We start from the raw sequence: 18,259 nt of genomic DNA, 5'->3' as shown, positions 1-18,259 counted from the left end.
CATTTTCAAAACCCAAATTAGAGGGTTAGTTCACATCTTTGTAATAATTTTGTACATCTTCAGAACACAACTAAAGATATTTTAAGTGAATTTAGAGAGCTTCCTCATCCTCCATAGACGGCAACAGTCCAGATAAATACCTTAAAATCATCCTCAAAACAGACCACGTGCCTGTTTTGCGCAACTTCCTGATTGAAACAAAACACGGTTTTGTTATACGCCAGGTGCATAACATGTGAATGCATGCGCTATACTGGCATTAGGGAACTTTTTAATATATATATATATGCACATAAGAGGTTTATAGTATTCTGATCGGGCCACTGAAGGCATATAGTTTGTTTTGACAAATTTTTGAGAGTTATATTTCCTGGACCTAATAGGTTGGGAACCTTGCTGTCTGAAGGCTGGCTCACTGTGATTTTTTTATTTTTTTTTATAATCCTAAACGATTGTACCATGTCAGACTGAACGGCAGTGAAGATCACCAAACACGGAAGAAAACTCCCGAGTTTAACATTAAGCACTTTTTCCACTATCCTTCATTCTGAAATGATTCCTCACAGCAAACATAAACAATCAGTAGTGGCAATTTTGCACACGTCGTCTCAACAATATAACCAAGAAGAAAAAAACAACAGTTTTGACATTTCCTAACGATCATTTGAGCTGTCACATGGATTATGTCATTAGATTCTGCACTCCTATTGGTTCTTGGATTAATGCTTATCGCAGCTGTTGTCACACAGCAGGAAAGTGTTCGAAATTTTCTGACTACTGCCAGAACTTCATCTTCTGATCGCACAGGCATTAAGCAGCTTTCTGTGAACATGTCAAACCATTGATCAAAGACCACAGATTTTAGTCCAGGAATCTTTTAGGATTTCCCAAATTTGCCTCAGATGACTATTTCATGGCTGAAATCTCAGTGTGAGCAGGGCTTAAGGAGGATTATGGAGCTCTCACATTTCACCTTAAATATCTTAAATTGTGTTCTGAAGATGAACAATGATCTCATGGGGTTGAAACGACATGAGTAATAAATAACCATATTTATTTTTGGGTGAACTAACCCTTTGAGATGAAATCTGAGAGCTCTCTAACCTGCCATAGACAACAATGTTCCTGAGATGTTCAGAAAAGGAATAATAAAAAAATGTGTGAATTCAGTGACAACTGTAATCAGGTGAAGGTACAAAAAAAAAAAAAAATTGTGTTTGCCTATGTTCTCCGTGTCAGGTTAGGGTGCGCTTTTACTCTGTAAAAATATGATTCTTGCATGAATGGTAATACATCTTAGTGCCCTTATGCTAAGTTCAGACTGCATGTTTTTATCCTCGATTTTGATTCACTTACAGGTTTTGAGAAATCGCAGGCAAATGCCTGAAATCAGTCAAATCATTGAATTTTGTAGAGCAGTGAATCTCGAATAATATATAACGAATAAATTACAAGCATAGATAAATTAAATCTAGTAAAGATAAAAGTGAATTAAAATTTTCAGGTATTCACTATTCAGGTACAGAATCATCAACATTGCAGTCTTCATTTTATATTATTTAATCTTTAATGTTACAAAAAAAATCTTGACCGGATGTTTTAAAATATGAAACGTTCACACAGTCACAGGCCTTACAGGCACAGTTTACTCAAAGATTAAAATGTACTTACTATTTACTCGCACTTCAGGAGTTCTAGATATAAAAACAAATGTAAACAAAATAGATTGTTGCGTGTTTTATGATGTGCTGTAATAAATTTGATTGTCATTGTTTTTCTTATTACCATGTATAAAGTCTTGGAATTTTAGTAGTAAAAATGTTTTGAACCCTGACTTCACTAAAGCTCTGTTTCTCATGTAGTTAACAACAAAAGACATACTGTGTGATCTTGCGTTGTTTTCATATTACTTTTCGCATGTGTTTGGTTGTAAGAGTTGTTAGTAGACTGAGACAAAGTTGTCTGCGATTCTTCCAATTTTAAAGTCATTCAGTGTAAAACCTCCTGTCAATCAATCCATCTTGCAGTGTAAACAGCAGCGACAGAACGCTAGCCCAGATAGTCATGCAGTGTGAAAACATCTGTGACACGACTACTTTGAAAATCATGTAGTCTGAATTCAGAATTGGTAAGCACAGCTGACGTACAAAAGAAGAAAAAGGCAAAGAAAGTCTGATTTACGAAACACATGGTTACAAAGTCCTTCACATGGTCACAGTTGAGTTGAACCATTGAGATCAAATGAAGAGTTTCGTTCCTGTTCTGGACTTTGAATATCTCAGGAAAGATTCCATCTAAAATACCTTGATTTGTGTTCTGAAGACATAGAAGTTCTCACAGGGTTGTAGCGACACAGTTTTCTTTTTTGGATGAACTTAACCTTTAAAAATGTCCTGATAAGTTCAGCTTTACATCAAAAAAGTATTTTGAGCTGAAAATGATTTCTCCATTTCCAGAATATATACAAAAATATGTTTCTACATGACAACGGCCCTTAAATTAGAATGATCAATGAAGACTAATATTACAATTTAATGTTAATATTACTGAAAATTGAGTTCTGACATCATTATTTTACTGTTATTTTAATCAAATAAATGCAGCCTTAAAAAAAGACTTTAAATATATATAATAATACTGAAATGGATGTATCCACTGAATGTGAACGGTCTGTACTGTAACTTCACCATATGCATACAGTACAGGATTTTACAGGGACAGTCTCAGTAAAGATTAAGGGATGTTCTGGATTCAAATTATGCTTAATTAACACCACAGATGCAGTCTATAACCATAATAATGGTCCTTTATTCAAAACCAAGAACTAAAAATGTAGACAAACACTAGAATATTTTCAGAGGAGCACAACAGCCATCTTGTTCTTTATTAAAAGCTGCTTTGATGAGCTGATCTGAGACATAAGCCAGTCAGAACTTTATAAAACATTTTTAATAAGTGCATGCATTCTTGGTACAATCTTTACTATAGTCAATTTTACTGCTGTAAACTTTTTTCTGTTTAAATTTTACCGTCAACATTTCTACTGAGAACTTATCTTGGCTTTGAAATAGTCTTAGGGAGGAACCAATTAAACATATTGTACAATATGGAAAACAAATCAGGTTACCTCAAATTATATACTCATGATTCCAGCAAGAGAATTTATTGTACGGATATAAAAATCATACTCTCTGAGGATGATGAAAAGAAAAACAAACAAAAGTAAATCCAGTCTACAGCACAATTGGAACTAAACAGAACAGTGGGTTAAAGGGACACTAGTCTCGGCACATTTTGCATATTCATAACCATGTAAATCAGTAACAAATTACAGTATAAAAAGCATTTAGCTCATAATCCAGTTATAGAGAAAGAACGGTCGCAGCTTTGTGTCAGTTCAGATTCGGACCAAGCAGATGAAGAGATACACTTTGGCAAGCTGTGTTTAAACCGTCATTCTGCAGACTTAAAGGTGTCTGTTAGCTTGATATGTACCCATGATACTGAGAGTCGCCAAACTCGACCGCGTGATTATAAAGTCATTGGTGTCCAGCCGTTTTTGTTTTGTAGCTGTAGTTTGCATAGTTCTTGTGGTACAGGCAATGAGACGAATGGGAAATATTGGGAGGATGGGATCTGACATGGGGGAGGATGAGGGTGGAACATGCTGGGGGTCCCATTGACTACTCCATGAAGACGGAGACAAACTGACAAACAGAAAGACGGAGGTGGAACTACCTGCTGCTGTTGGACATGGCATATTGCACCTGTTTCTGCTGGAGGAGCTCGGTGATGGCCAGCAGCTTCTTCAGCGCGTGCTGGGAACAGAAGTAAAGCGACAGGATTATATACTGCAGCTTGTCCTGCTGGGTTAAAAATGACAGTGAAACCCACAATGTAAGTGTGTCATTTCCTTAAGGTGGTCTTGTGGCCACAAGGTTTTGCATGTAACTGGTGACATCTTTGAGCTATTGAAAGGCAATGATAAACAAAAACAGGTAGCTGGAGAATTAGGCCATGTCCACACATACACCAGTTTCTCCACAGATGTTTTTAAAAAATATCTCAGTCTAGGTGAAAACGCACTGTGATACATGTTAAGGGCATGCCGAACCAACACAGGAAGTTAATGACATGTTTATTCTGAGTTCACACTAATTGTGGAATTAAAGATGTAGTATGCAAGTTTGACACTTAGTGGTTGACAGCACCTCTGATAAACTCTTCAAGAGACACTTGTTCTAAGTTAACTTGACCTAAAAATTGCACAACTAAATAGGACTACAGGCTAGGCCAGTGATTTTCAGCAGAGTTTCAAGGGAAACTCAAAATGAAAATATTTTGACAAATTTGTTGAGATTCTTGACATGTTATTTCATTGCCGAGATCTTAGTCCATCTTCAGAACCCAAATTAAGATATTTTAGATGAAATGAAAAGACAGAAATGGTCTTATGACATTCAAAGTCCAGAAAAGGAAACAACACACTGTCAAAAGTTCACCATGACTTCAGGTGTTTAACTGTAATTATACAAAGCTCCAAAAACCAGATCAATATGATGCTTGTATGTTTTATGTTTACAGTTGAATCACTGACAATGTTTTTGATTCCCTTTCTGGGCAAATCAGGAACCTTGCTGTCTTTAGAGGACAAGGGAGCACTTTTATTTCATCTAAAATATCTTAATTCGTGTTCTGGAGATGAAGAAAGGTCTCAGGGGACTGGAACAACATGAGGGTTCATTTAAAACAGGCTACATAAAGTAAAATTCTTACAAAAATGACCAAAACATTCACAATTCGCAATTAGTATGAACTAAGTCAAATATTACACTTAGATATTAATATTTGTACAGTTTGTTCAACCTATGGATTGTCCTAGTGACTAGAAAATTCTAGTTGACAATTGTGGCCCTTTGAGTCAAAAGGTTTGGGAACACTTTTATGAAACGTTACCTTTCGAATCATATCCTGTTTATGGCCCTTTTAGATCTTTAATCTGTAATGAGTTCATAGTTCTGCTAAAACTGCACCAGAGTGCAGTTGGAAGTGGATTTAGATGCATCTTTTCAGTGGTCCACATGTTCAGTGCACAAAAAGATTGAGATGGCAGCGTTCATACTTGTCCACTGAAGCGTTTCTCGAAGGCAAGCATATTTTTTCAATTGTTTCCAATGAGAGTGCCACTTTTTTTAGAACAGCGTGGCGAGGTGCTGAGTGTGTATTTTATGCAGAGCACTGAGCAATCTGCCTTTTTCAAATACTCTGACAGAAGAAAAGCACTTGCAACTCACTGATTTTTATTTATTTTTTGTAGTGCTGTCATTTTAAGCTGTGCAAAAAATGTTTCACGATTCCTTAAATGTCCTTGCACACAGTTTGATATTCTCATTTGAAATATTCTCTATTAAAAACAAATACAACCTTATGTTGTGTTTACGCTTACAGAGACTGCCTTAGAAACTTTTGATCTGGTTAAATGTCTGCCATCTTCCTCTCTACGTGATCCCAGGATGGAATATTTGAGGAACAGTTTTTTCTTCATGTCTTTTTAAGAAAAGAGAAGACAAAATCTCGCTGCTCAAAGGCTTCATTTTGGACTTGTGATTTTTTTCTACGTAATGATATCCATCAGACTTGGTGCGCAAGGTTTTTGTGCATGACAACTTTTTTGGATGATGATTACAAAAAGACATGTGCAATAACCTTTATTCACTGACAGACAAGTGTGAACCCTAAAAAAAAATTAACCGAAGCAGTCTTTACATGAAGATATATCATCCGGCAAATATTCGTAGCACTTTACTTTTTCCACATTTTTTAATGTTACAGCCTTATTCCAAAATGGATTAAATTCATTTATTTCCTCAACATTCTATACACAATACCCCATAATGACAATGTGAAAAAAGTCAATGAAAAAAGCTAAAACATCACATGTAGATAAGTATTCACAGCCTTTGCTTAATACTTTGTTGATGCACCTTTGGCAGCAATTACAGCCATAAGTCTTTTTGAATATGATGCCACAAGCTTGGCACACCCGTCTTTAGGAATTTTTGCCCATTCCAGTACCTCCCAAGCTCTATCAGGTTGGATGGTGACATTTTCAGATTTCTCCAGAGATGTTCAATAGGATTTAGGTCTGGGCTCTGGCTGGGCTACTCAAGGACATTAACAAAGCTGTTGTGAAGCCACTCCATTGATATTGTGGCAGTGCGCTTTGGTTCACTGTCCTGCTGGAAGATGGAATCGTCCTCCCAGTTTGAGGTCAAGAGCACTCTGTGGCAGGTTTTCATTGAGGATGTCTCTGTACATTGCTGCATTCATCTTTCCCTCTATTCTGACTAGTCTTCCAGGTCCTGCTGCTGAAAAACATCCCCACAGCATGATGGTGCCACCCCCATGCTTCACTGAAGGGATGGTATTAGTCTGGTGATGAGCGGTGTCTGGTTTTCTCCAAACGTAACGCCTGACATTCACTCCTAAGAGGTAAATTCCAGGCAGGGAGTGGCTTCCGTCTGGCCACTCTACTATACAGGCCTGATTGGTGGATTGCTGCACAGATGGTTGTCCTTCTGTAAGGTTCTCCTCTCTCCACAGAAGAACGCTTAAGCTTAGACACAGTGACCATCAGGTTATTGATCACCACCCTGACTAGGGCCCTTCTCCCCCTTCTCCGGCCAGCTATAGGAAGTGTCCTGGCATCTTCCACTCACAGATGATGGAGGCCACTGTGCTCATTGGAACTTTTAGAGCAGCAGAAATTTTTTTGTAACCTTCCCCAGCCCTGTGCCTCAAGACAATCCTGTCTCGGACGTCTACAGACAATTCCTTTGTCTTCATGCTTGGTTTGTGCTATGGTATGCATTGTCAACCCTGGGACCTTATATAGACAGGCGTATGCCTTTTCAAATCATGTCCAGTCAACTGAATTTACCACAGGTGAACTCCAATAAAGTTGCTGAAACATCTCAAGAATGATCAGTGGAGACAGAATGTACCTGAGCTCAATTTAGAGCTTCACAGCAAAGGTTGTGAATACTTATGTACAAGTGATTTTTCAGGTTTTTATTTTTAATGATATTTGCAACTATTTCAAAAACTCTTTTTTCACATTGTCATTATGGGGTATTGTGTAGCATTTGGAAAAAATAAATGAGTGTTATCCATTTTGGAATAAGGCTGTAACATAAAAAAAAAGTGTTAAAAAGGGAAGCGCTATGAATAGAAACTTCTGGATGCACTATATTTCCTCCCAGCATGCCCTGCAAAAGAGACCCATACCTGCTGTGCTCCTCTCTCGTTGCTGAGGGTGCGGAGTTCGTCCGAATGAGTAGCACAGATCTCGTGCAGGGCAGCAAGGTCACGGGACAGATCAGTCCTAAAGTGCTCGGTGGATTCGGGGAGATCAGGAACATTCTGGATGAGCAGAACAGAGAAAATGGGTTCAGACAGTACTCATAAACTGAGCCATGCTGCTTTAAAAATGAATAGAGGACACTTTACCCCCAACTCATCCAGAAACATGATCATCCTTTGTTTGTTGTTCTTGATGAAAGGATTGACTCCCTCCATGTAGGGCTCCTGCAACACAAACACATCAGCACAACATTAGCATTCTCTCAGCAAAGATCATTTTAGAACTGAGCGTGAAAATCTAAACACCTTGGCACCAAACTCCACCAGGTTGGCCAAGTTTTGCACAGACTTTGCTACCAGCGTGAGCGTCCGGCCTGCAGTGGAGGATGGAGGATCTGAAAAGACAAAACACGATTGCATCATCGTTAATATTATGTTTGGACCGATACCAGTATATCTTTAGAGGGGATTTACACAACACAATGTTCAACAAAATACACAAAACTTTGTGTTCGAGCTTTTCATTTTAATTGTTTTGGGGGTCTAAAATTGCATTATGTCATGCACATACACTTACCGGCCACTTTATTAGGTACACAGGTCCAACTGCTTGTTACCAAAATTTCTAATCAGCCAATCACATGGCAGCATTTCAATGCATTTAGACATGTAGACATCATCAAGATGATCTGCTGCAGTTCAAACCGAGCATCAGAATGGGGAAGGAAGGTGATTTAGGTGGTTGTTGGTGCCAGATGTGCTGGTCTGAGTATTTCAGAAAATGCAGATCTACTAGGATTTTCACGCACAACCATCTCTAGGGTTTTACAGAGAATGGTCCGAACAAGAGAAATTATCCAATGAGCGGCAGTTCTGTGGGCGCAAATGCCTTGTTGATGTCAGAGGAGAATGGCTATACTCCTTCCAGCTGTTAGAAAGGCAACAGTAACTCAAATAACCACTCGTTACAACCAAGCTAAGCAGAAGAGCATCTCTGAACGAACAACTTATCCAACCTTGAGGCAGATGGGCAACAGCAGCAGAAGACCACACCGGGTGCCACTCCTGTCAGCTAAGAACAGGAAACTGTGGCTACAATTCACACAGGTTTGATTTCTGCTGCGACATTTGGATGGTAGGGTCAGAATTTAACATCAACAACTGCCTCATATCAACTATTCAGGCTGCTGGTGGTGTAATGGTGTGCGGGATATTTTCTCGGCACTCTTTGTAATACTAATTGGGCATTGTGCTGGTCGTAATTAGGCATTGTGTCAACGCCACAGCCTAGCTGAGTATTGTTGCTAACAATGTCCATCCCCTTTATGACCACAGTGTATCCATCTTTTGATGGCTACTTGCAGCAGGATAACGCACCATGTCATAGGGCTGGACGATATGGCAAAAATTTATATCACAATATTTAATTTTGGTCGATATAATTCTGATATCAATATGGAGAATATTAAAAACACAGAGAAAAAAACTGCCAAGAACGCACACAATGGATGTCTGTACCAACAAATGTCTGCAAACTGAATATGCAAACTGTATAATACCTCCAGTCTCTTATAAATTTTCTTTCAATAAAAACAAAATAAAAAATAATGTTCACTTTTTATTTGTATTAGCCTTAACAAACAAGAAATGTGAAATAAACTATCAAATAAATAAAACTCTCAGACTCAGCTTATTTATATAAATAATATATAGACAGTTCATGGAGGTTAGCTTGACGAACAGAAATTTTTATCGGCGTTTTTTTTTTTTTTAATATATGCTGAATATTTAACAATCAAAATATTACTAAAATCTTACAATTATGACATCCACATCGTAAAAACATAAAAAAAAGAATAATAATTATAATAATAAAAAATAAAAAAAAGAGTATGGGCTACATTAATATTTGCAATAGAAAATTAGACTTTTTTTTCGAGTTTTTTGAGTTGTTTAAATATATACGTAGTTCTAAATATAAACATAACATAAAATAGTTCTAATTTTATATAGTCTATTTATATAGACTAATATTTTATATAACAAATTTTCATTATTTAACAGAATTAATACATCTATTAATCCCATTCTTTTTTATTTCATCAGCTTTGCAATAACCAGATTCCTGATAAATATGTTTGTGAATTTTATTATGTAAGTTTGTGCTATATGCCAGCATGCAGCGAGTTTGTGTATGTCAGTGTAAATTTGGGTGTTTATGCGAGGATAGAGTATATGCACGGATCAAGTTTATATGTATGTGCATGTGTTATTGTGGGAGTATATGCACGGATCGAGTATGTGCTTGTGTATGTGATTTTAACAGACTTGAAAATTACTACTGTATAGATTTTTTTTTTTACATTTTAACCAAAATTAAAGTCAGAAATTTTAGTAAAATGAAAATAACATATTATAAATATTAGATACGAATATGTTATTTATATAGATATATTAAAAACCTTTTTACAATTTTGTAAATGCTAAATGTGTATTAAATGTGCAATTTTATTTAAAAAATAACTCTTAATCAGAGTCAAAATCTGATTACCTGAGGTAAATGTGTTGCATCAGGTAAATAAGCTTGTGAGTGAGGCTTTGCACTTACCAGCGATGATGTTGAACATTCTGGGGTTGAGGATGGCTGGACAGATGAGTCTCAGGAAGACGAAACCACTGGAGGACACACACAAACACATTTTAGCACTTTGCAAGAGGCTGTTCTTTGTCAAGCTATATTTGTGCGTGTTTGCACGGTGTTACCTCACGACTCGGGTCCTCATTGTAGTGTTGGTCGGCCATTTCTGCTGCACTGATTTCTGAAGACAGCCATAAATGTACCTCAGGGTCCTGGGACAGGAAATGGACAATCAACCAACTCTATAAACTGCTTTGTAAAAGTAATTGTCCAATGTATATGACATTGACAGGATGGTAATATAGTAATAAATATAGTAATAATTAGGAGTAATGCATTATAAAAGTAATGTATTACAGTAACTTATTTCTTTTTCCTTGTAACGTAGTAGTGCAAGGCATTAATAATACATTTTCAGAAATATTTTACTCAGTACATGTTCTGTAATGCTTGCGTTACAACAAAACTGGCTTTCGCCCAACAGGACATTAGCAAATAATTAGCAAAAACAGAAAGTAAGTTCTATATCCTGTTTGTGATTAGTAAATATACGCATATGTAGTAATTAATCTCCCTTTTGCTATTGGAACTTTTTACTTTTAACGTGAAATGATTTCAGCCTCTAAGCTCGAGGTTCAAGACTATTGGCTCCGCCCGGTCTACAGTAAGCCGATGAACAGAGCAGATGAAAATGACAGAAGACAGTACATTCGCAAGATGGACGTACACGCATTACTTTGATTTTGATAAGTAGCAGAAGAACATTATTGTCAAATACAACCTTTGTATATAAACCCGAGAGAATTATCGACATTGAGAAATAGCACTAGCAATTAAAAAAGAAAAACATCTTGACCGTTGCCATGTGACCACTCCACTTACAGAGAAGAGAAAATTGAGAAATTGAGTTTTTCTCGGTCTGCCATCATGCCACTTGAACCTTGAGAAGTCAGGAGACTTGCTACCATCAATTAATTAGCAAGATCCCTGTGACTGGCAGCAATGACAAGGTAAACTAATGTTTACATGACGACTAGCTAGAATTCTATATAATCTAGTATAGGGATGGATGGGATTATGCTTAACCTACTGAAGTCACCTGCCATGAGGATGAATTCTTTTTATTTGATTAACAGCCCAATGCCATGGCTGATACACCTTTGTCAGTGGAAACAGAGGTGGCCAAAGCACTTTAATTTCATTTTGGTATTGAAAAGTGTGTCTAGTTTTATGGTTTCATAGAGCCAATAGCTATTTGTCTTGTTGTTGTAGCCTAGGTGCATTAATTTAGTCTTTTTAGATGCATGTAGATCTCTGTCTGATCTGTTTTCTTTCTAAGCAGTTAGGCAATGTTTAGCCTATACAGTATGTTAATTTCTATGGATTAAAATGACTGAGGTTGGGGGGTTGGTTCTCTGATTGCATTTTATACTGATAAAGCTTCATTGTGTTCATTTTGTGCATGACAGTTTTGTGTTGAGTGAACCACTTGAATTTAAAGTAAATAAAACAATGGCAACAATAAGAAAAAAAATCTGCATCCTGTCATGGAATTGGAGTTTAAATATTGTCATGTTGTGTCTAATATGAATATACCCAAGCTATTCACAGATATTGCCAGATAATCACTTTACCTCTACCAAACTTTTAACAGACTTGTCATTTGTAATTCTGGCTGTCGTCCTTTCTTGCATTGTCTTGAGCCTTCACGTTGCCAATTATATACTATATTGTTAGTAGCCTGCATATATATTTTAAGTTAAATGCTTTGCAGTTGACATTTTGTCATTTTAGAATGTTAAGTTCTGATTCTGTAGTTATTTTGGTGAAAGTAACTAAAAAGTAATATAAAAGTAATGTAACATATTAAAATTCTGAGACAGTAATATTGTAAGGTAAGGGATTACTTTAAAATAACAGTAGCAAGTAATCTAATGTATTACAGTTTGGAAGTAACTTGCACAACACTGATGATGACCAATAAATAGCCATTACTGGACATCTATAACCCTTTTCACAAGACACTTATGAGGTGTTTAATGATTATTAGCGTCGTAAATCCTAGAAAGCTTTTTTTTAATACTTAGATTTTTTTAAACATATGTATATTTATAAAGCAATACTTTGTACTATACCATTTAATTATAAAAAAGCCTGATCAACGCATATGCTTACACATTTTGTTCTTCACACAATTTTGCTGGAAGTCGTTATAACATGATCTTTGAGTTTTTCTTTTATTATTTGATTAAATAGGAATGCAAAATATGTACTCCCTCATTCACTGTGCTCCAGGTTTACTCAACTACGATGACTTGCATTGCTGAAATACCCAGAAATGTGAAAAGAGTCCATACTATTTTGTCATATAATCAATAAGTATATTATTGGATCATGCATTAGTATTTTTATAGTTAAGTAAAAATAATCAGAAATGTTTCTTATGCAATATCAGTGATTTCTGAATGATAATGGTCCACTAATTACTGCAGTAATGGCTGCTGAAAAATCAGGAATAAATTAAAATAAAATAAAGATGTCCAGATCTTATTTACATAGAAAAATTGTGGAACGTGCAGTTCAAGGCAAAAATGATGAAAACTTGATGAAACCTGTTTGCTTTACACAGATCCCTTGAATGCATAAAGCACTTGTAATAAAACGTTAATAAGACAGATGGTTAAGAGAATGTAACTTGAATCATGTTGCAGTTTTTTTTTTTTTTTTAAGTAAGTTTTCAAAATTAATCTAGAAATGGTCAATTGCAATATTCCTGTGTCTATGCATGCATATATTTGGCATATTATTTCTACCATGTCTACCCCCCCTAATAGCAGTCATGCTGGTCAGATTGCAGTCATACTTACGGAGGTAAGATCTCAGCAGCCATAAATATCTTCTCCACCAGCTCTGAAAGGATGTTAAGTAAGTGAGCCAGATTCAGGTTAACATCCTCATTCTTCTCCAGTTTAGACGGGTTCAGCTACAGAGAAAAACCAGAAAGCATTAAACATAAGGGAAATCTTAATTCCCTAAAATTAATTCAGGCTTGAAATAATGTGATGAAGATAGAATATTGATTATTGGTTGAGCGATCCCTGTAATGCTCTACCACTGCACATCTGTATTCTACGCAATCACTTGAATCAAGTTCCATATAAAAATGTTACTTCACAAAAGAAGTCAATTCAATGAAAATCATAGAAATCACACAAAAGCCAATTTAATCAAAGCTTTGGAGAGAACATGATGCAGATATAATATACACTACACATCAGGAGGAACAGAAGACAACACTTACAGATCTTAAGGTAACAGAGCATGAGATAAAAGAAACAGTTCACCCATTTACTAACCCTCAAACAAAACATTGATGAGTTAATTTCTTCTGATAAATACAAAAGATGTTTTGAAGAATGTTGTAAACTGGTAGTCATTGGCTTCCATGGTAGGAAAAAGAATATATAGTATAAAAGTCAACAAGTTTTAAAACTTTTTTAAGATCAACATTTTTGTTAAATAAAAAAAAAATACTCAAACAAGTTTGGAATAAACAGAGGATGAGTAATTAATGACTGAATTTTCTTTCTGGCTGAACTATCCTTTTAAAAGTGGGATATTATTATTTGTTTATTTGCTGTACCTCACAGGACTGCTTGCTCTCCATGATCTTCAGTATGGTGTCTTTAAGAGCGTGATGGACGAAAGGTGTAGCCGTGGCCTTCATGTACTGCTCCATTAATGTACTGGCCAGAGTGGTGGCACGAAACAGCGTTGTGGCCTCATCTGCAACATCAAAACCAAACAACATAATGTAGAAAGGTGTGTTGTAAACACTAGGCAATTAACAAGTGTACTGATTTCAAAAAAAAAAAAAAAAAATCTCTGACTATAGGTTGAATATGACAAAAAAAAATAAAAAAATTAAAAGCTACAGTGACAAGTCACAATTTATGTTGCTAACCCAAGGGCAACTATTTTACCCATTTTTCAAGATTTAAGAGACATCTTTTGTGTCTCCAGAATGTGTCTGTAAAGTTCCAGCTCAAAACACCCCTTAAATTATTTATTACAGCTTACAGTATTTTATAATTTTCAGCTATGAACACAATGTAGCTGTTTTTGTTGCCTGTGCCTTTATTGCTAGTTCTACCCGCCCACATCACTCTCCGCCTTGGCTTCATCAGATAAACAGCACAGTGACAGACCGAACACACAGACACACAAACACAGCCCACGCATTTAGCTTTCCACAGTTTTTGCACAGCAAATATGACAGGATACATGTTAATATCCACTGCTGTATGGATATTCGTTATGTTAATGTACAAAATAAACCTGATTTAACGTTCACAAACCGGGATTGAAGCATCTTCTTTTATAATTGTACTAACATGCGGCTGTGGTGATAAGACAGTAAAATCACTGTAATTCATTAACATGCACTGTTTTAAAAATGTTGTAAACCTGTAATACTCATTCTTGATCACATTTGATGATGACTGATGATCACAGAGAGCTCAACAGATCTTTTAATCCTGGTTACTTTGCGCACGTCCTGTCTTGTTGATATGATTATACACGTTACTACGGAGACATGTTAATATGTGGGTGTCAATCAAGTCGATGCAGGGAAACCGCATTTCTATATCATGTTGTGGTCGGCCTCAAAATAAGGATTTGGATCCTATTTTAACGTCAGGAAAATAAAAAAGAGAGACTTGTTGTGTTTACTTCAGACCAACAGTACATGTTGTTTACAACAGTACATGTTATGTTTACAATCACAGTACATTATCTGATCTGCTTTGAATTAGCTGTCGAGTTAGATCAATTAAATTTTACAAATGCTTTTATATTAAAAAATAAATATTAATATGGTCATGGTGATTATTTTGTAATCTTTCTGAAGAGTCACGCTCTAAAATCTAATTCATATTCACGAACCGAACGTTCACCATGACTGTGGTTGTAAATTCACCAACAAATGAAAAAAGTTTCTAGTACTAATGCTGGTACAGTGACAGCTCTTCTCTGAACACACTGCACATCGTCAAGACAGCGTCTGATTACTTGCTCTATTAAATGAACAATTGCTTATAGCTTCAAAAAAGGAAGTGTGTAAAATGCAGCAACAAAGCTGTCAAAGCATTGTTCTGGAGCTGAAGCATGATGAAGAAGCCTGAGGGAAACTGGCCAGCCTTGACATCTGTTTGCTGTTGAAGATTGAACTGTGAATAAAACAACAAGAGAGAGAGAGAGAGAGAGACAGAGAGAGAGAGAGAGAGAGTCTTACCCTCCATATTAATTTCTCTGTCGTTCAGTGTCCTCAGCAGCAGGGCTTCCGCTCGCTCATGTCTTAAGATGCGGAGCAGGATGCTTGCCAGCAGAGTGCGGTCCTGACCACACACGTGCGCCAACGCATAGATCACATGATAGTCTCTCTGCAGGATCAGCTGGACAAGCACAGACAGAGCAAGTCAGCAATGACAATCTACTCAAAAGATACATCACTTTGTTTTTTGCATTTCTAAAATATATAGTAAAAAAAAAAATAAATAAATAAATTTTTTACAGGTTTGTACAAAATAAAAAAGAAAAGAAAGGAGCAACTGAAAATAAAAAAATTTACATTTATTTAACCTCCATTCAAAAGTTAGATTTTCCTTGTTTTTTTTGGAAGATTTTTGCCCTTGGTAATTTATAAAATGCAATAAGTAGCTCCTCCTATTAAAAAAAAACAGCCAATAGCGTTTGGTTTCCTCACAGCACTGCCAGTGAAAATTATTCAGCCAAAGTGTACAGAATACACAAGATGTGTCACACATATAGTTTTGAATGGGGAAAAGTGTAACAGTCAATATGGTGAATGAAGCCCCGCCTACTAGTACAGGAGCCAATCATCAATCGCTATCGACTGACGATTCTCCGGAGAAGCTCGGACCAGACGTGTGCTTTTACGACAGTTTGGTGGTCAACAAATACACTGAAATCTATGCGAATACTTGCTTCACAGACATAAGAAATATATCCTCATAAAGCTTAAAATTTCTACTTTTAAATTAACTAAATGTACTTGTATTCTGTATGAAACAAACGCGAGGTACAGTCCATTATGTCAAAAGCACATCACATGACAGCAACAACTACTCAAACATCGCTGTAATTTCTGGAGGAAATTCGCCATCAAGACCAATAATTACTTCAGAAGAGCAACATGATCAGACAATCATTATCCAGAGTTTGATAATGTGTAGAATGGCAATAAATGAGGTTGGTGTCATGATCTCAGTCATTTCAAGTGTGCATGCGCATTAGCTCGGGCAACCTGAAAATATGCCGTTTTAGTTTGATTCGAATGTTTAGCAACAGAACTTAAGAGACGGTTGATGTTTAACTTTATTAGTGATTACAAATATGAAATGTAAATGTAAGCTTGGCTTAAAGTTTTGGAGAATTTGATATTCCCCATTCAGACACAATGCTGCAGCATACTGCCTGAGAGGCTTTTCAAAGATGGAGACAGAGTAAGAAACTGAACTATGAAATATGAGGCGATGTGAAAAGCAATTGATTAAGGCGACAAACTCCAAGCTTTGAATGTTTTTATCAGTTTTATATTTTCTAGATGCAAATTTTGTCATTGTTTGTCATTGTCATTGTAAAGCTAACAGACTGAAACTAACTTCTACATTGTTTTGTTTAGGTTAGACAATTTAATAAACAAATAATAATTTCACTTTAAGGGCTTATGAACATATAGGCAAGAACTGAAAATCTTTTAGTTTTCAGTCCATATTAAGGCTGCAAAATATATTGTTTCAGCATCAATATCGCATTGTGATAATTCGCAGTAGTCACATCGCGAGTGTACGCAATGTTGGATGTCTGGATTATAATTGATCATTTCACAAGTGTTTTTTGAGGCCTGTGACTGTGAGGGTTCAGACATAAGAAATTGTATCTTTGATAAACAATAATGATTAATGTGATTGAATTATTTATAAAACAAAAACTATGCAGTATTATTTTACATTTAATTGTTCAATAATTGTATGATGAATACAGTTCAACTCCTCGAAAAACAATAAAATGCTGTTTATTTAATTGGTATATATCTCTTTGTTGAATTTGTTTATACTTGTGGATTTTTTATTTTATGTACTCCCACACAGAATCATCCCAATCAATCTAAAATGATAAATTCTTTCCAAGTAGTTATTCAACTTATCTCGTGAGATTGTATTCATATCGCAATATATATCGCAAAATAACAAAATATCACAATGTTAGATTTTTCCAATATCTAGTCCACATATTCAACCACAAGGCTACATTAGTAAAATCCAAATGACTATATATTGTTTATGCATATAGACACACACACCTCTTTGAATTCACTGTACTCTTCCTCGGGCATGATCTTTTCCATGGAGTATCGCACTCTTACACGCAGAGAGCCGGGCTCAATTCCCTTCAGCGGCACATAGGAGCTCAGAGGAAACCACTCATCGATCATCTGGCCCCTCTGCAGCTTGCTCAGCTGGCAACGCATGAACACTGAAACAACATATAAAGAAAAAGCATCAGGGAAGTGGTTGTGTTTGCTCCGTACAGTGCCAGCAGAGGGCACACAAATCCAAGAAGAAAAAAAAAACAGGGATATTTACGGAATAGTTCGCCCAAAAATAAACATTTGCTCACCATTTTCTCCCACACCATGATAACTTTTTTGAGATTTTTTTCTTTTTTTTCTACAGTAAACAATAGTTTGAAGAAAGTCAGAAACTGGTAAAACACTAACATGCACAGTAGGAATGAATTAATAAAATAGATTCCAACATTATTGTGTGTTCAACAGAAGAAAGAAACGCAAACAGGTTTGGAAAAAGTACAGAGTGAGATGACTTCACTTGATGACAGAAGACTCATTTTTGAGTAAACTATCCATGATATACAGTCAATTAAGATTTTCTTTTCTTTAGATTTTCAGATTAAGGTTGCAGTAGCTTTACACATATTATATACACAACAGCAAGCATCAAAATGACATCCAATACAAGTAAGGGATAGCGTACATCTAGTTCTTACAGAAAAAAATAGAATAAAATAGTTATCTTTATACATTATACTTTTTTATTGTAAGTTCAATGAGTTACAAAAACATAAGCTTTGAATTCCCCCTTCTCTACCCTTAAAACAGACAGTGGTTAGTGATATAATGCCTCAAATTCTGTTTCCATTAAAAGGTCACAGTCT

General features: G+C 35.9%; 1 protein-coding gene across 5 annotated transcripts in view; it reads right to left on the bottom strand.

Annotated features, from left to right (window-relative positions):
• rasa1a (RAS p21 protein activator (GTPase activating protein) 1a) overlaps positions 1–18,259 on the bottom strand; it is a 102,975-nt gene that overhangs the window by 5,288 nt on the left and 79,428 nt on the right. For 2 of the 5 annotated variants that reach the window (XM_087254112.1, XM_087254113.1), the window contains exons 16-25: positions 17,388–17,560; positions 15,297–15,456; positions 13,644–13,786; positions 12,868–12,983; positions 10,126–10,212; positions 9,971–10,038; positions 7,669–7,757; positions 7,510–7,587; positions 7,288–7,422; positions 3,739–3,818 (exon numbers count right to left, since the gene is read on the bottom strand). In XM_087254112.1, the coding sequence (XP_087110238.1) occupies positions 3,739–3,818; positions 7,288–7,422; positions 7,510–7,587; positions 7,669–7,757; positions 9,971–10,038; positions 10,126–10,212; positions 12,868–12,983; positions 13,644–13,786; positions 15,297–15,456; positions 17,388–17,560 (1,129 nt within the window). Of the gene's footprint in view, positions 1–2,851; positions 3,819–5,283; positions 5,959–7,117; positions 7,423–7,509; positions 7,588–7,668; positions 7,758–9,970; positions 10,039–10,125; positions 10,213–12,867; positions 12,984–13,643; positions 13,787–15,296; positions 15,457–17,387; positions 17,561–18,259 lie in introns of those variants that run through there. The other 3 variants (XM_087254115.1, XM_087254114.1, XR_015491736.1) reach the window with 2 other exon arrangements.

Source organism: Danio rerio, chromosome 5, assembly GCF_052040795.2.
Source record: "Danio rerio strain M-AB ecotype USA chromosome 5, GRCz13ab, whole genome shotgun sequence".
Classification (NCBI taxonomy): Eukaryota; Metazoa; Chordata; class Actinopteri; order Cypriniformes; family Danionidae; genus Danio; species Danio rerio.
Note: the sequence above shows the minus strand (reverse complement) of the source record. Positions and strands in the feature narration are given on the sequence as shown.